Below are 19532 nucleotides of genomic sequence, written 5' to 3' on the forward strand. Positions count from 1 at the left end.
TTTCTCGAGGATTCATCCACAAATCCTTATCTCCTGCTGGTGCTGGCTTCTTCTTTGTGAAAAAGAAGAGTGGTGAACTGAGACCTTGTATCGATTTATAGGGGTCTCAATTGCATCACGATTAAGAACACGTATCCGATTCAGTTGATTATGGAATTATTTGACCGTCTCAAGGAGCAACGGTTTTCCCGAAGCTCAATCTGAGACGGGCATACAATCTTGTGAGAAACAAGGAGGGCGACGAATGGAAACCTGCATTTGTTACCAGGACGGGACATTACAAATATCTCGTAATGCCATTTGGTCTTTGCAACGCTCCTGCAGTTTTTCAGGAATTCATCAACATGTCCTCAGAGATATGTTGCAGCAATGTGTGGTAGTTTATCTTGATGATATTCTCCACAAACTCTAAATCCCTAGAGAGCCACCACACAGATGTCACCAGTGTGCTACAGAGGCTGAGAGATAATAGCCTGTTTTGTAAGTTGGAAAAGTGCGAGTTCCATCGTGAACAGGTTAAATTTCTGGGTTATGTAATTTCTACGGCTGATTTTTTCGATGGACCCAGAAAAACTATCTGCAGTTCTACAGTGGCCTTGACCCGTAGGTCTACGTCCGCTACAACGTTTTCTTGGCTTTGCCAATCATTATTGTAAATTCATTTGTAACTTCTCTTCTCTTGTTAAACCACTGACTGATATGACCAGAATGGACGGTAACTCACAGAATTGGTCTCCGGATTCCATTAAAGCCTTTGAGTCTCTCAAGGCTGCCTTTGTTTCAGCTCTTGTGCTGGCACATCCTGATCCTACATTAGCTTTCATTCATGAGGTTGATGCACCTGAGACTGGAGTAGCCACCCTTCTGTCTCAATTTTCTACCTCTGAGAGCGCTATGCATCCTTGTGGCTACTTTTTTAAGAAATTGTCTCCTGCATAATGCAATTACGAGATTGGGGACACAGAATTGTTAGCTATCATTTTAGCTTTTAAAGAATGAAGGCTTCGTCTCGAAGTTACCACTGTGCCGGTCCCCATTTTGACTTATCATAAGAATCTCACATTATTGTCTGAGGCAAAACACTTTTCTCCCAGAAAGGCGCGATGGGCTCTTTTTCGGTCAAGCTTCAATTACATAGTTTTATTCTTACCAGTACTAAGAAGGTAAGGGCTGACACATTGTCGCAACAGTTTTCCTCCGCTTCCAAGATGGAGTCAGTTCCTGCTCCTGTGATACCTCCCGATCATATTCTGGCTATTGTTCGTATTAGTCTTGCTTCACCTTTGGGTGACAGAATTCTTGCCGCTCAGATCTATTCTCCTCCCGAGAAACCTTGTGTCCGCACTGCTGTGCTCCAGACTTACCATTCTCCCAAAAGCAGCTGGCCACCCGGGGAAGAATTAACCCATTTGGGCTATTTCTGAAGAATTCTGGTGGCCTAGTCTCCGTGCTTATGTAGGCCTATGAAGGTGGTTACATAAACCTCTGTGTGTGTGCTCAGAGTAAGACACCACAACACCTTCCAGTGGGCCCCCTATAACCCATACCCAATGAAGAGAGGCCTTGGACTCACCTGTCTATGGATTTTATTGTGGAGTTACCCAACTCCCAGAGAAACACATTATTCTTAAGGTGGTTGACCGGTTCTCGAAAATGTCACATTGTATTCCACTTAAGAAGTTGCCCACATCCAAAAAACTGGCATCCATTTTTGCTCGGGAGATCTTTCGGTTACAAGGGCTACCCAAGGTTATCATCTCAGGGTTAGCCAGTTTGTCTCCAGGTTTTGGCGCGCCTTTTGTGCAGAGTTCGGAATTCAGCTTTCCTTCTCCTCTGTGTATCACCTGCAGTCCAATGGGGCTGCAGAACACCTTGGAGCCGTTTCTACATTGCTATATTTCTGACCACCATAACAACTGGTCAGACCCTTACCTTGGGTGGAATTTGCTCACAATAGTGCTGTCAATACAGCTTCCTGATTGTCTCAGTTTATGGTGAAGCATGGTTTCCAACCATCCATGTTGCCTGGCTCATTTGTTCCTCAAAGAATTCCTGCATTAGAGGAGCATCCCTGTGATCTCTGTTCCACTTGGGTGCGGGTCTAGGAGTCCTTGCGGCGTGCCAGTGATAGGTACAGACCCCATGCTGGCTGCAGATGCCTACCTGCGCCTTCCTACCAGGATGGGGAGAGAGTCTGGCTGTCATCTCGCAACCTCTGACTCCGTGTTCCCTGAAACTGGCACCACAGTTTATTGGGCCTTTCCGTATTCTCCGTAAAATCAACCCAGTGGCTTACGCATTAAACCTCCCTTCTAACATGCATATTTCTAATGTATTCCATGTCTCCTTATTAAAACCTTTGGTGTGCAACGGCTTCACCACCTCGGTACAACCTCCTCACCAGGCTCAGGTTGAGAACCATGAAGAGTATGAGACACAATCAATCATTGACTCCCGTAGGTTCCATGGGAGCATACAGTACTTGGTTCATTGGAAAGGGTACGGTCCGGAGGAACGCTCTTGGGTCTCATTCTCGGACATACATGCTCCTGTCCTTCACCGTGCTTTCCTTACATGTTTTCCCCTCAAACTTGGTGGCCCTCTGAGGGGGAGGTGTCGTTAAGGAGGGGGTACTGTCAGGGCTGGGCCTAGCCCTCCCTTTTAAGTGCTCAGGTTGCTCAGCTGTCGGTTAATTGCTAGCACTCATCGTTCCACAGTGGCTCACCTGGTAATCATTTCCTGCTCGTCAGCCAGCCCCTTCTGGCTATTTAAACTGCCTGGTTAATTCTTTCCGTGCCTTTGCATTGGTCAAACATATCTGGAGACTCTCTGCTGTGTTCGTGTTGAAGACTTGCCTGGCTGACGTCCCTTCTAGTTCCTGAATCTGTCTGCTACCTCTGACTACACTGATATCTGGCTTTCTGATTTACTGGCTTGTTCTGACTGCCCGCTTTGGCTACCGTACCCTGGTTATGTTTTGACTACTTTTACTGATTTGTACCATTTTTACCATTATATTAAAAGGTGTGATTTTTACTGCATTTTCTGTCTCCGTCGGATTAATGGTTCCTGACATATTCTGCGCAAACAAATATATGGGAATTGAGTATTTGGGTCATGGGACCTATAGAGGAACATACGCCACACACACACACCCCTCCTATGTTCCCAGGAGTCTTCCAGGGTGCACTTATCCTATGGAACACTGCAGAGTTCTCACCAGGACAAGCTCCCTTGGTAACATCCCAGGGGTATTAAGCCATGGAAACCATAGTTTTTCAAATATATTCTGCCGACCCCTGTGTTGATAGATATATCTCTCCAGGAGAAGTGTATTACCTATATGAATCACCCATATTTTATCTGATGAGGAGGTCGCAGATTTCCAGCCAATTGGAATAACCTTCCTGGCCTGAAATAAAGCCCTGGAAAAGGCTATCATTGTCAATCCTCTGGGATGGCCTCTTCAAGAATTCCAAGCAAACAGTGAATAGGATTCAAGGCAACAGACACTTGGAAAATTCTATTGAGCGTGGAAAGAACCTCACTAAAGTAACAGTGAAGCTTTGGGCATTGCTGGAGCAGATGAATAAGGTCCCCTGACATTCATCTACATTTATCACACAGTGAAATCGGGTAGCCTGCCCATCAGGCGGCATTTCACTGCGGTATAGTGCATTCTGAGTAGAATGTATAGTTGGCATACCTTCTGGGATACATTAAGAGAGCACATATTACCCTGGTTAGGGATGAAGAAGTGTCCCCCAGGAACAGTAACATGTCATCAACGTACAGCATGATCTTCTCATGCAACTCGCCATATTTAAACCTGGTGATTTGTGGATCAACACACACCAAGGCAGCCAGAGGTTCAATAGCTATAGCAAAGAGCAGTGGTGACAGGGGACAACCCTCTCTGGTTCCCTTGCCCAACGCGAAAGCAGGTGACATTCTATCTGAAACTCTAATAGCTGCCTGCGGTGAACTGTACAAAAGGCGTACCCAGGCTATAAAGCGAGCCCCAAAACCAAATTTAGACAATACAACCCAAAGATATTGCCAACTGACACTATCAAATGCTTTATTTAAATCAAGAGAAAGGAGTGCCCTCTGCCCCATGTTGTCTGCCTGTGTCTGCATATTCAAGAATAACCACCTGAGATTAATGGCAGTGGACTTTTGGAGCATGAACCCTGCTTGGTCAGAATGTACAATGAATAAATTTGTTCACCCACAATGTCAGTACCTTAACTAGAATTTTCATATCACACTGCAACGAGGAGATGGGTCTGTATGAGCTTGGATCGATTCTAGGGGGTCCTTTTCAGGTTTAAGCAGCAGTACACCATTTGCCCTGGACATTGAAGCTGGCAGACAGCCCATCCTAGTGGAGGTATTAAAGACCTCTAGCAACTTAGGTAAAATTGTCTCCCCTATACGTGGTGTACACCTCCATAGGGATACCATCGCCCCAGAGGCTTTACATGTGGGGAAAGAACATGCTGCCCCCTGTAGCTCATCTAAGGTAATTGGGAGCGTTCAGGGACAAACAGGCCTCAGGGGATAGAGCAGGTAGGGGTAAATCATTGAGGTAACTTGTCAGTGCTTCAGTGGCATCATTGTCTCGAGAGCCATAAAGGTCTGAACAAAAGGAAACTAGTTTGGTGACAATTTGATCTGGGTCTCTAACCATCCATTCAGTGGAGGAGCAGATGGCTCCAATAGCCAGAGAGGATTGTTGCAATCTGACATTTTTTGAAAATAGGCGACCTGTTTTCTCCCCCTCTTCATAAAATGCAAATTTTGTAAAGAAACTCAAATGGTCTAGAGTAGACATGTGCACCGACAAAAAATTTATTTGTTTTCTTTTTATTCGTTTTTTTGCTTTTTTTCGGAAATCCGAAATTCGGAAATTTGGAAATCCAAAATTTAGAAATCCGAAATTTGGAAATTACAATTTCCAAATTTTTGAAATTCCAATTTTCTAATATTTTGGATTTCCAAATTTCGGATTTCCGAATTTTGAATTTTCGGAATTCAAAAATTTGAAAATTAGAAAATCATTAAAATTCGAAATAATAACTAACTATTAAATTATAGGTACTGAAATTTCCTTTCAAATTTGGCTGTTTGTGAACGTAACGAATACAAATTTATCTGAAGTTACGAATTATCCGAAATAACGAATGCCGCATCTAAACAGATGGAAAGGAACAAATTAATAATAAATAATAATAATAAAAAGGTTTTATTATTATATTATTTTTAGATCGTTTCATTCCATTCGTTTAGATACGGCATTCATTATTTCCGATAATTCGTAACTTCGGATAACTTCGTACTTGTTACGTTTACTAACAGCCAAATTTGAAAAGAAATTCCAATACCTATAATTTAATATTTGTTATTAGTTGTTATTTCAGATATTCGGGTTTTCAGAATTTTCAGATTTTCATTCTTATTCTTGGATTTTCACATTTCCAAATTTTTGAATTTTTTTAATTTATGAAATTTCGAATATTCAAATTTCCTAATTTCGAATTTCCGAACTTCTGAATTCGAATTTTCGAATTTCTGAAATGTTACAATTTCTGAAATTTTCCAATTTCTGAAATTTTCCATTTTCCGAAATTTCGGAAATTTGAAATTCGGAAATTCGTAATTTCAAAATTCGTAATTTCAGAAAAACGGAAATGTCCGAAATTTCTGAATTAACGAACTTGTCAAAATTCGTTAAAGGAATTCGGAACTAAACAAATTGTACATGTCTAGTCTAGAGAGTCCTGAGTCGATATCCATGCCTCCCTTGTGGTATGATAGTTCTAACTGTCGTCTCTGGCTCTCCACCTGTTCAAGGAGAATGGAGGATTTATGTTTGACAGCAGTAATTTGGTGGTCTCCAAACTGCGGCCCTTTACTTGCTTCTATTCAGCCCTTGGAGCACTATTTTCATTCACCAATAACAACAATGGAGCATAATTCCCCCCCACTGACACCAATGAAGGGGCAGAATTCATCCTAATGATGCCAATGATGGGGCCCAATGACACCAACAATGGGGCTTAATTCCCCTCACCAAAGATTAGGCTTTGTTTATTCATGCTGGCATCAGGATCTTTTCTACTCTTAATGGCTGCAGGCTGGCCCCAGTTAATTCTGAAGGACAGTAAATTGGCCCTTTTTTTAACAGTTTGTAGACCCCTGCTCTAAGGCATGCCTTGAAGGCTTCCCACCTCAGTAGGGCATCTTCACATTGGCCATGGGTGATAAAATATTGGTCAATTTGTTGGGTTGGGAAGGGAACAGCTGAAGCCAGAAGGCATTCAGCCTCCATGGAGCTCTGGGAATAGTGGTAGGAGGCTAGGTAATCAGCCTCAGTGTCCGTGGAGAGTGATCGGACACCCCCCAGGGAAAATACTCGTGCCCACGCAAAGGTCTATGCATGAGTGCAGGAGAACTGCTGGACATTAGGATTCCGAAGACGCCAAACATTAATCCAGCCTATGGCGAAGGGCAGTTCCTCTCCCCGGAGGGGGGGTGGGACCAGAGGAGGTCTATCTAATTGGGGATCAAGAAAGCAATTAAAATCTTCCATGATCAAAACTGGGATGTCAGGTTTTTTAGCCAGATACAGCAGCAGCAATTGCAATATTTCCCTAGAGAATGGAGGAGGAATATAAACAAAAGCCAAAATCAACATTAAAGTGTACAATTTACAATATAGAAATACAAAATGGCCAGAGGAGTCTACCAGTGAGTCCAGCTCCTGGTATGCCAGGGTTTTGTGTATCAAGACACACATCCCACGGGAGTAAGCAGAGTGAGAGGAATGATATGCCTTACTGACCCATGGGTAGTGCAAATAGTTCACCGTATCCTGTGTCAGATGGGTTTCCTGGAGACCTTTAATGGATGTGGGTGAAACATCTGAAGGCAGGAGTTGATCATGGTACGCTTTAGTTGATCACTTACTCCTCAGACATTCCAAGTGACCAGTGGTGTAGTTGTCATGGTGGCCATTTAACTGAGTCAACAAACATGAGGCCTATGCTAAAGGCCATTTCCCAGGGGGGTAGCCCCCTTAATAGTTGGCGATCGGTGGGAATTAGCAGAGCATGATGCAACATAAAGAACAAGTCAAAAAGTAAGCTGTAGCAGCTTGAAGTACTTGAAAAGAATCAACAGGTAGTATGGGCGCGCAACAGCACATTGAACATAACTAGTGAGAATGAGCACTGTGATATTAGCAAGTTGGTTAGATCCAGTGTAATTGGGGTAAGACTTAGTCCCCTCTGCCCGTGAAAACTGTAGGTGGAAAGGTTGTCTTGTGCCAACCAGGCATGGAAAAACAATTGCCACCAGAACCGTGGAGTACAACAGTTCAAACAGTGCAGACTGAGAAATTGCACACACAGTGGAATAACTCAGGGCACTGAGGAAGTGAGGAGAATCAACAGCACTATTTTCGCTAGGTGTAGAGAAGGAGTACTGTCTCCCTATGAGAATGAGTTGCCCTGTGAAAAGTACCATACCAACCTGAAGAGATGGGATCAGTCTCTTTCATTGTCTGGACGCCGACGTTGAAAATCTTGCTCATGCAGGTCCAGCCATGCAGCCACATCAGGGCCTCCAGCTGTAACCCGCAGCCTGACTGGAAAAAGCATAGCATATTTTAGCTCGAGCCGCAGTAACCTCTTTTTCACATCTGCATTACTTGTCCCATTATATTGAACCATACATTCTATTGTGCGAAGCGCAGGGTAATCTCACAATCTTTGTAGTTTAACAATCTAGCAAGCATATAGCATGGTTGGTTGCCAGGCAACAGAGGTTGAGGTGGCGTGCAATGAGCCCGCTCCACTGCAAATAGACGGGTGGAGGCTTCTTTGCCAAATATTTCTTGTAGCCAATGCTCTACAAATTCAGTGGGTAAATGGCCCTCAACTTTCTCGGGTTACCCAACTATGCCGACATTGTTTCGCCGGAGGCAATTTTCAATGTCGTTAGCTCTATTGTTAGCCGGTATGACTTGTTGGGCAGCCATCTTGGCGTCTCTGGTAAGGGGGGGCATCTGATCCTCCAAATCACTGACCCAGCCCTCCACTGCCATGGTCCTTTCTCTGATTTTTTGGATGTCTTGGCGGAGAAGTGACACTGTTTCTTTAAGACCTCCAAAGCACTCCTTGAGATCATCCACTGAGACTGTACATTTATAGACTGCCTGTAATATCTCACTGAGCTTGGGTTGTGCAACATTATCAGCAGGCATATTAAAGATATCTGGAGTTGCAACAAGAGAAGTCTCTAGGGGAACAGTGTCATCCAGAGCATTAGGCCCCTCATGTTCTGTAAGCTCCGGATCAGACAAGAAGGCTTGGGCATCATGGAGAGCAGAACTACCAGCACCTGACAGTTCCTGTGCATAATACAGCATGTCCCTGGGCTGCTCCTTTACTGAGGGTTTGTGAGCTTTATCCACCAGGGTCTTTCTGTTTGTCTGTGCCTCATGGTGTGCGTTGATGCTGTGGGGATTGGGCCTCCAGGGCTGCCGCGATCGTGGCATCTTTTTTACCCTTACGGGTCATCATCTGCACCAGAAGGAACGGGGACGAGTCTGGGTGGAGGGGTGAGGGGTGAAGGTGCAGGGGGGTGATCTGAGGTGTGAAGGTGTATGAACTGGCGTTATCTGAGGTGTGAAGGTATAGGAATTGGGCTCATCTGAGGGGTGAAGGTGCAGGAATTAGGGTGAACTGAGGTGAGAAGGTGCAGTAATTGTGGCTTATCTGAGGTGCAGAGAAAAAAAATTTCGGCACACTATGCTACCCCTGCTCTAGAGCAGTGTTTCTCAAGAACGAAAGAAAGAGAGAGAGAGAAAGAAAGAAAGAAAGAAAATAAGTTGCTTAAATGACTCAGACTGTGTTGATTGGGGAATCTCTCCCGCTGCGCTTTTGTATTCTGACAGCGGAAGGTTTTGCCCCCCGTCAGAATACAATGAGCACTGCTGGCAGCTATAGCTGCCAACAGTGATCAAACAAGGAAAGTTTGATGGCTGGTTGTGCTGAAGTCAATCGGTCAACTTCAGTACTACCAACCTGCCCATAGATGGATTGAAATTCGTCCGGTTCCTGCTGAACCAGCCAAATTTCTAACTGTCTATGGCTGGCCTTACTCTTACACTATGTATCTTTCATCAATCTACATAGTCATAGGCAGGTTGTGTAAAGCTGACATTTGTTCTGGCCTGATTTAGCAGATGACACCTGTTCTCCACTCATTCGATGATGAGCAAAAAAAAAAAGCCCAGCATCAATCTGATTCACCATGAGATCCATTGGCTGTTTTTCCATGCATTGCTAATCAATTTTCTTGATTTTTTTTTTTTTTTTATTTAGATTTCAGTTTTTCTTTACTTTCATTTTCCTCTCTTGCAATCACTCTTATATTGTGTTTGTTTCTTTCTTGTCTTCCTGTCATGGTCTTTTACATTCAGTATGGTGTAATATTTGTCATTTTGTTTTCATATTAATTCTGTCTGTCTATACTAATTTACGTCCTACTACGTGCCCTGATTCCCTTTTTCCTTCCCCAGTTCCATATATTTATACTGGAATAAAAATTAATCTTCTGTATTCTCTGTATCATGTACTGTAGCGGTTTAAAAAATTAAACCGAAGAAAAAGAAAAGTTTGTGTATTTAAGCTTACCAGTCCTTTGTCATGGTTTCTCAATTAGTTTTTTTTCAGGCTAAGCACTTTTTCTGCAAATACATTCTTTATGATCCTGTCAGAAATTTCTAGGTTGAAGGATGACCAAAGTGAAAATAGAGGGAATAGCCTAAACTAAAACATTACAGATTACTAATACTTAGATGTGGTGAATGAATACATTTAATTTTTGGGTTTAGATACGATTTGTATTTTCTGTTTACTTCAATATTATATAAGATACAAGTATTTATTTTTAGTTTAATAGTTATAAATGGATTGTGAAAGCGTTATATTCTTGAATTTTGTCTCTCTGGTTCCTCATAGCTCTATTTTCATTTCAGATGGAGTTCATACCTTGACATGTGCACTGATGTTGTTAAACACAGACCTGCATGGACATGTAAGTTTAGATAGCATTGTCAAAATAAAGGTATAGTTTATGTAATGAAACTGTCATATTTTTGCTGTTATAAGGTAAAATTTTAAGGAAAATATAAAAAAAATACATAAAGGCCTCTTGAACACGGTACTGATGTTTGAGCATCAACATTTTTGGATGTATTTTCAGGTGCTTAAAGCGGAGTTCCACCCAAAAATGGAACTTCCGCTTTAAGGGAGGTGACTCCCTGACTTGCCACATTTGGCATGTCATTTTTTTGCGGGGGGAGCCGGTACCCCCTCTTTTTAGAGGGTCCCAGCTCCCACTTCCTCCCGGCGCACTGTGGCACCAGAAGGGAGATCACCTCCCCCCTCCCTCTGGGCAATCATCTGGGACACGTCACAGGTCCCAGATGATTGCCTGACCAGTCATGGTGCGCAGCTCGCGCATGCGCAGTGGGTGCCCGGCTGTGAAGCCACAGCCAGGCGCCCACAGTTACAATGCTGGCGCGGCAGAGAGCAGGGGGAGATGAGCGGGGCTTTGTTCCCCCACATCGCTGGATCCCTGGACAGGTAAGTGTCCGATTATTAAAAATCAGCAGCTGCAGTATTTGTAGCTGCTGACTTTTATTTTTTTTATTTTTTAAGCAGAACTCCACTTTAAGTTAGGCATATTTGTGTGCATATACTCCAAATACTGACGGTGAACTCATTGCATATTTTCTACTGATCAAAAAGCAGCGCTTATTTATGTGCCTGTGTGTACAGGCACATTGTAAACAAGGGGCTGCATTTTGGATCAGTAAAAAAAAAAAAACACCGTACTGAGCGTTTTCAAGCTGCAATGTGCAAGAGGCCTAAATCACTGTTATAAAAAAGCAATCATTATATCCAAGACACTTTCTAAATTTGCAATCCTAGAGATGATTCTGTTTCATTTAACAAATAGTTCAAACATGTATGCTTAGATCCCTGTGAAATACATTAATGCCACCATTTATGATTCACAGTTCCAAAGTAAAATGAGGCCCTTTACCATTGCTACTTTTATGGAGAGGCAGCAAGAAAGCTTAGGAAACCCATGCGATTTGATTGTCATTGTACATTATATTGTTATATTTTTCAGTTTTCTATATTTTAATACATTTTACACTCTAGTGAAAATATCCCTAGTGAACGCTGAGATTTACTTCAAAGCAAACTGGGAAATAAAAGCCCTTCTAACCAATATAGAGACATGAGGAAAAAAACATTGTAGTTTCTGGTAGTTGTTTGTATATTGAGGACTAGGGTGTGTTCTAGGGTTTACAGGGGCCTGATTCTTTTTTGTCACAACCACAACATTTTTCAGCTTCCTTTGGACTTCAAATATAGTTTAAAAAGTAAATTCACTGTAAACATAAACATGATCAGTGAACAAAATGCATATTTGGATCTTGTGTGAACAATAGTTTAGCTCTTTTTGCTTTCTTGAGAGTAGCGTTGTTTTTATAGCTGCTGCAATAAAATGAGAAGCAAAAACTTTGCTTCATAACACCCTGTTTACTTTAAAGCAAGTAAGTGGCATTTGTTGGCTAGGGACAAACAAGCTGATAGGCTGATCATGTATACAGCTACTCTGCGACAGCATGGTTTTTATAAATAGGCAGGTTAAAGGCTGTACTGGAAGTATAGGGGTCGCTGAGGTCGTCATGGCAACCGGGCCCCCTGTATATCTCAATAGGAGGAGCGGCAGGGGCGGCTCAGACCGAGCTCCCCGATCCTTAACCGAACTGTAATCGGCACTGTGCGGTGAGCTGGTCACGCTGATAGACCTAACGTGAAAGCAGTGTCTGCTGTGCTCTATGTCTCCCCCTACTATGTAGTACCCGGCAGGAAGAGGTTAGGTAAAGCACTGCCAATTTTTAAAAGGCTTTCTCTATGTATGTATGTGTGTTTAATGTGCGAGCATGTATGTGTATGTATGTGTGTGCATTTTTATATATATATATATATATATATATATGTGTGTGTGTGTGTATTTATATAAGTATGTGTGTGTTTAGATGTATGTATGCACATTTTATGTATGCGTGTTTAATCCTGACCCCCTATATGTGTACAATCAGAACTGATTTTCTTTTCTTGCTTGTTCAAAGTACCAGCAAAAAATGCTGTTTCTCTGAAAAGCGATCCATGCTCAAATTATTTTTTAGAGCCATTTGACAGCCACTAAAGAAGCAATATGTTGCCTCCTGACCACCTGTTTTAACCCCTTAAATGCATCATCGCTATGCTGCAAATGCATACAATGCACACAGTTGCATAGTGGTTGCAGTGCAACCCCATTCACCTAGGGGTATACTTCAAGGGTGCCCTGACTGAAGGATTGAGAAACACCGACATAGAGGAACCGATCTCTGCATTTTCCTCCTGCAGCCCCCGAATGCCTGCGGGAGGGAGAGGAGGAGAAAGCAGGGGGGAATGGAGAAATCTGTTCCGTTATATGCAGCCACCCACTTGTGACCGGGCCCTGTTGTTCCGCCACCAAGCTCGGAGGAAAGGGCCCTGTCCGGGGATCAGTGGGGCCCTTCATGGTTTCTTACATCGGGGCTCTGAAGGTTCTAGTTACGCCACTGGTTGTACTACAACCTTTGCTCTTCCCATGCTCTGTAATGCTTCTCAAGTGACCAAGCTCCAATTCATCCTACAAATTATTGTGTTCAGTACCCCAATACTGTTTTTTTTTTGTTTTTTTTCAGAACATTGGCAAAAGGATGTCGTGTTCAGAATTCATTGGAAATTTGGAAGGATTAAATGAAGGAAAAGACTTTCCGAGGGAGCTTCTCAAGGTGAATCTTTGTCAGATATCTGAAGAGTAATAGGATGTTTATTTAGAAAAAAATTTGGAAACATATTTCTTCTAAATGTTCTGACAATTTGTACACCCGTTTTAGCATTAGGTACCAGTCAGGCAATCAATGAGTTGCAAATTATTATCTAGTGGTTCTCACAGATTGACTGGAACATAACATGAATATGGAATAAATGTGTATTTAGTGTATGTCAAGCCAAAACATTTTTTCTCAGTTTTAGTGAGGAAGGGCTAGAACCATTGTTATTGTCTGATGAAAAAGTTTTTCTAATGAAACCCTGGATAGCAGAAAAACCTGACAGAAGTTCTAATCCTTCCCCTCTAGAAACTAGAAAAAAAGTTAAATCAGATCAAAAAAGTTGATCTGACATTTATTTTAAGTGAAAAACATGTATTTTTTCCAATAAAAAACAACTATTTGACAAGTAAATTATATATTAGACTGTGTTGCATTGGAGATTGCAGCAACAGTCTTCAAAAGAAGTAAAAAGCCCACTACTGGAGTAGCTGATGAACAGCTGAACACCCATCTCTGCTTTACTGGCAAGAGCAATAAATTACCAATCTGATGGCAAATATACTCCCCACACTGTTTGGTTTTTAAATAAGTTGTGAGGATTATTTTAAATTTGGGATTTAAAGGAAACCTTTGATGGGGTAATTAGGACTTGGCCCCCTTTAAGAGAACAGGAAAGTCAGAATATATTTTTTGAATTTTTATTGTTAAAGGAAATAAAATATGTCTGTGTAGCTAAAGTACATTTAAGCATATGCATGACAAAGTCTTAGGGCTAGTGTGCCCGAGCTCTTAAAGTCAGCTTGAGATCAAATTGTTTTTTCGCTTTTATCCCTTCACAATAAGTCAGTATAATTGCTTGGCACATCTCAAATGCCTGTGTACTCTAGCCCTTAGCTTTCCACATACCTTTACTTGTGAGATCTGACAACACAGTGGGCCTTGGAGCCAACACAGAGCTATCACCACCTTGTGCTGGAAATCTGGGGAGAATATGCAGTACTTAATATTTCTGCAGCCAATCATCATGCCCAGACATTAAAGTGATTGTAAACGATCACCTTGTAAAACAACCCTTTCAGTTTAAAATAGAAATCAAAAGAATCAAACCTAATTGTTTGCTGTCTCCCTGTAGCCAGGGTTCGGCATGTGGTGGCCCGGGTTGATAAATTAGTGGGAGGGGCTGGGCATGACCCAGCTGTCTAGGTCCATGTAGGAACCAATGACAGAATTTATGGAAGGTGGAGGCTCCTTAAGAACCAATTTAAAGAACTAGGCTGCAAGTTGAAGGGAAGGACCTCAAAGGTGATATTCTCTGAAATATTGCCTGTGCCATGCACAGCACAGGAAAGGCAGGGGGTGATTAGAGAGCTGAATGCATGGCTAAAGACCTGATGTAAGGAGGAGGGATTTGGTTTTTTAGAGCACTGGCCTGACTTTTCATTTGAGTGCAACCTATATGCTAAAGATGGTTTGCATCTAAATGGAAGAGGGTCTACTGTGCTGGGGGAGAGATTTATGGGAAGGCTGGAGAAGTATTTAACTAGGATTGTGGGGGAGGGTGAATTTGATTAGAATGGGGCAGACAGGTCGGACAGGGGTCAGCCCCTATTGGTGGGTGGAATAGGGAAAGATGGGGGGGAGGGCTATGGCAGATGATATGAAGGTTCCCATAGGCGTGTACACAGGGTGTGCCTGGGCACTCCCTAATCCCCCCTGGGACAGCCAGGGCTTTTTTCTAGGGAAAATGCTGGGTTTGCTAATGGACACTCACTGGGCAGTGACAGTGCTGCCAGTGAGACAATTTTGATTAGTAAGTATACCCCCTAGACTCCCCTTATGTGAACTGCAGCCGCGGAGTAAGCTGACAGCTGGCCGCATTTCCCGATGCTCCCTCTATAGTCCTGGCAAGTGATCTCTTACTGTAGGCGGCGTAGTGATACAGCTGCACTCCGCCTTCCCTCCAGTGCCTCTTCTGCTGCCATAGGATAGGAGGTAAGCAGCATCTAGTGGGGAGCATAGCCGAATATAGGAGGGTAGAGTTCACTAAATTTAGAATGCTCTGCCAGCAGAAATCCCCCCCCCCTTCCTCCCCCCTCCTCCACACCACCTGAACAGGAGAGGAGAAGGGGCTCGATCCTCTCTGGCTCCTCCAGCCTCATCCCCTGTGTCTGCCCCGCTCACACTGCAATCCTTGTGTGCAGCCTGTGTCTGAGAAAGGAGATGTGTGGGGGGCAGGAGAGTTTATGTACAGCAGCTGGAAGATCCGTGGGGGCTGCTACACTGATTGTCCTGTGTGATCCTACAGATACCAGCCAGGTGAGTGAGCAGTCCCTCATCTCCCTCCCCTCTCCCCTCCATCTGCCCCCCCCCCCCCTCCAGGAGCTGCCAAGTTGCTTTCTTGTCCAGCTAGCACATGGGGATGACTTAACTGTTAAGTCAGGGAGCACTGTGTCATGCTCTGATGTCAGGGGGCACTGTGTCATGCTCTGATGTCAGGGGGCACTGTGCCATGCTCTGATGTCAGCGGGCACTGTGTCATGCTCTGATGTCAGGGGGCACTGTGCCATGCTCTGATGTCAGGGGGCACTGTGCCATGTTCTGGTGTCAGGGGGCCCTGTGCCATGTTGTGATGTCAGGGGGCACTGTGCCATGCTCTGATGTCAGGGGGCATTGTGCCATGCTCTGATGTCAGGAGGCACTGTGCAATGCTCTTATGTCAGGGGGCACTGTGCAATTCTCTGATGTCGGGGCACTGTACCATGTTCTGATGTCAGGGGGCACTGTGCCATGCTCTGATGTCAGGGGGCACTGTGCCATGCTCTGATGTCAGGGGGCACTGTGCAATGCTCTGATGTCGGGGGCACTGTGTAATGCTCGTATGTCAGGGAGCACTGTGCAATGCTCTGATTTCAGGGGGCACTGTGCAATGCTCTGATTTCAGGGGGCACTGTGCCATGTTCTGATGTCAGTGGGCACTGTGCCATGCTCTTATGTCAGGGGGCACTGTGCCATGCTCTGATGTCAGGGGGCACTGTGCAATTCTCTGATGTCGGGGCACTGTGCCATGTTCTGATGTCAGGGAGCACTGTGCCGTGCTCTAATGTCAGGGGGCACTGTGCCATGCTCTAATGTCAGGGGGCACTGTGCCATGCTCTGATGTCAGGGGGCACTGTGCCATGCTCTGATGTCAGGGGGCACTGTGCAATGCTCTTATGTCAGGGGGCACTGTGCTCTTATGTCAGGGGGCACTGTGCAATGCTCTGATTTCAGGGGGCACTGTGCAATGCTCTGATTTCAGGGGGCACTGTGCCATGTTCTGATGTCAGTGGGCACTGTGCCATGCTCTGATGTCAGAGGGCACTGTGCCATGCTCTGATGTCAGGGGGCACTGTGCAATTCTCTGATGTTGGGGCACTGTGCCATGTTTTGATGTCAGGGGGCACTGTGCCATGTTTTGATGTCAGGGGGCACTGTGCCATGTTCTGATGTCAGGGGGCACTGTGCCATGCTCTGATGTCAGGGGGCACTGTGCCATGCTCTGATGTCAGGGGGCACTGTGCCATGCTCTGATGTCAGGGGGCACTGTGCAATGCTCTGATATCAGGGGGCACTGTGCAATGCTCTTATGTCAGGGGGCACTGTGTAGTGCTCGTATGTCAGGGGGCACTGTGCAATGCTCTGATTTCAGAGGGCACTGTGCCATGTTCGGATGTCAGTGGGCACTGTACCATTCTCTGATGTCAGGGGGCACTGTGCCATGCTCTGATGTCAGGGGGCACTGTGCCATGCTCTGATGTCAGGGGGCACTGTGCAGTTCTCTGATATCGGGGCACTGTGCCATGTTCTGATGTCAGGGGGCACTGTGCCATGCTCTGATGTCAGGGGGCACTGTGCCATGCTCTGATGTCAGGGGGCACTGTGCAATGCTCTTATGTCAGGGGGCACTGTGCCATGCTCTGATTTCAGGGGGCACTGTGCCATGTCCTGATGTCAGTGGGCACTGTGCAATTCTCTGATGTCAGGGGGCACTGTGCCATGTTCTGATGTCAGGGGGCACTGTGCCATGCTCTGATGTCAGAGGGCACTGTGCAATTCTCTGATGTCAGGGCACTGTGCCATGTTCTGATGTCAGGGGGCACTGTGCAATGCTCTTATGTCAGGGGGCACTGTGCAATGCTCTGATGTCAGGGGGCACTGTGCCATGTTTGGATGTCAGGGGGCACTGTGCAATGCTCTTATGTCAGGGGGCACTGTGACATGTTCTGATGTCAGGAGGCACTGTGCAATGCTCTTATGTCAGGGGGCACTATGCAATGCTCTTATATCAAGGGGCACTGTGCCATGTTCTGATGTCAGGAGGCACTGTGCAATGCTCTTATGTCAGGGGGCACTGTGCCATGCTCTTATGTCAGGGGGCACTGTGCCATGCTCTTATGTCAGGGGGCACTGTGCCATGCTCTTATGTCAGGGGGCACTGTGCCATGCTCTGATGTCAGGGGGCACTGTGCCATGCTCTGATGTCAGGGGGCACTGTGCAATGCTCTGATGTCAGGGGGCACTGTGCCATGTTCTGATGTCAGGGGGCACTGTGCAATGCTCTTATGTCAGGGGGCACTGTGCCATGCTCTGATGTCAGGGGCACTGTGCCATGTTCGGATGTCAGGGGGCACTGTGCAATGCTCAGATGTCAGGGGCCACTACTGTGTCATGCTCTGATTTAAGGGGTACTGTGCCATACGCAGATGTAAGGAGGCACTGTGCCATGCTCTGATGTCAGAGGGCACTGTGCCCCTCTGCGGGCAATCTGGTACTAACTGACACTGATGTCACTAGTGCAGTGATAATACTGTACACTGTACTAATGACACTGGCTGGGAAAGGGTTTACATCAAGAGGTTAACTGTGAGTCTAACTGAAAAAGTGTGCTGCTTTTACTTACTAGTCTGGCTATTTTTTCTCCCTGCTCTTCAGGGACAAGAAAGGACCAGATTACTATTCCTATGTACACAGAGGGCTGTGTGTATGGTTTGTGTGAAATATATATATATATATATATATATATATATATATATATATATATATATGTGTGTGTGTGTGTGTGTGTGTGTGTGTGTGTGTGTGTGTGTGTGTGTGTGTGTGTGTGTGTATATATATATATATATTCACGTGTGTTTGAGCTTCTGTTTGGGGTGCACACCCTAAGGCAATAGGCTGCGCACACCTATGAAGGTTCCTATGTTACAATCAACCATTTGAAATAGTGCTATTTGTACTAAAATAAAATATATGCAACATACATTTGCAAAATGTGACAAAGAATTAAAGTGTTTGATGACCAAACAAAGGCAAACAGCCTAACTAACTATGTAACTATGTAAATGAAAGGTAAAACATTTGTGTATAGATATAAAAAAAATATATAAACACTTTTTTCCCCTTTTTTGTAAGTGATCACATTCCCTCTGTTCTCAGCTGCATAAGAGCTGGGGGGAGGAGAAGCAACATTACACTGAACTTCCCAGTGAATGGCTCACTGGAGGAGAGCAGGCTGAGTTCCCAGCATAGCCAGCAAACTAACCACCCTGTGTTCTCCTGTCTAGAGTATTCAGATGTTAAAAGGAAGGCAGAGGGACCGACTCTTAGGAGGTCTTCTCCTTTCTACATAAATACCCACTGTGTACCAACCTGCTGTTTTCCGCAAGCCATCTACCTCCCACGTTAATCTCTCAGGGGAGGCTCTCTGCAGACCCTGATGTAAGGGTTTGAATTAAAAAATAAGAAAACATTAAAGTTAGCCCAATTTTTCGTATAATGTGAAAGATGATGTTATGCCGAGTAAATTGATTTATCTTGTCATGCTTTAAAATTGCACATGCTAATGGAATGGCGACAAACTACGGTACTTAAAAATCTCCATAGGCGACGCTTTACAGTTTTTTATAGGTTACCTGTTAAGAGTTACAGAGGATATCTAGTGCTAGAATTATTTATCTCGCTTTAATGATTGTGGTGATACCTCACATGTGTGATTTGAACACTGTTTACATATGTGGGCGCGGCTTGCATATGCGTTCTCTTTTGTGTGCGAGCTTGGAAGGACGGGGCGCTTTAAAAAAAATAAAAATACACTGTCCCCTTTAAAAAAATAAGCAGGACAGGGCCTCTTTAATGTGAGATCTGGGGTCAAAAAAACCCAGATCTCACATTTACACTTAAAATCAGTAAAAAATAAAAATAAAAGTAATTTTACTTTTCACAAAAAAGGCCGTAGGGCGAAAGTGACTGATGTTGCTATGGTCCTCCAAGGGCAGAGTCGAGTGGGGGCCATCTTGCCCTCATTCAACTTCCTGCCAATCACTCCATCGGATCCGATTGTTTCTACCGCTGCTGATCTCTCCGGTAAGCAGCGGAAACAACCAGGAATCGGCAAGAGGGGGGTGGGCACCTCTCCTGCTGCCCATAAAAGTAATCTCATGGCGAATCCGCCGATGGGACCACATTTATGTAAAAGAGGATTGTCCACTGCTAGCTGCTGCCATAACCCCGGTACTTAACGTCAAAGTAGTGACGTATA

At 44.5% G+C, this 19532-nt stretch overlaps 1 protein-coding gene across 4 annotated transcripts in view; it reads left to right on the top strand.

The window, feature by feature from the left end:
- PSD (pleckstrin and Sec7 domain containing) overlaps nt 1–19532 on the top strand; it is a 765102-nt gene that overhangs the window by 508709 nt on the left and 236861 nt on the right. For all 4 annotated transcript variants that reach the window (XM_073596605.1, XM_073596606.1, XM_073596608.1 and 1 more), the window contains 2 exons: nt 10049–10107; nt 12827–12916. In XM_073596605.1, coding sequence (XP_073452706.1) covers nt 10049–10107; nt 12827–12916 — 149 coding nt within the window. The remainder of the gene's footprint in view (nt 1–10048; nt 10108–12826; nt 12917–19532) is intronic.

This window comes from Aquarana catesbeiana, linkage group LG08 (assembly GCF_042186555.1).
Source record: "Aquarana catesbeiana isolate 2022-GZ linkage group LG08, ASM4218655v1, whole genome shotgun sequence".
Taxonomy (NCBI): domain Eukaryota; kingdom Metazoa; phylum Chordata; class Amphibia; order Anura; family Ranidae; genus Aquarana; species Aquarana catesbeiana.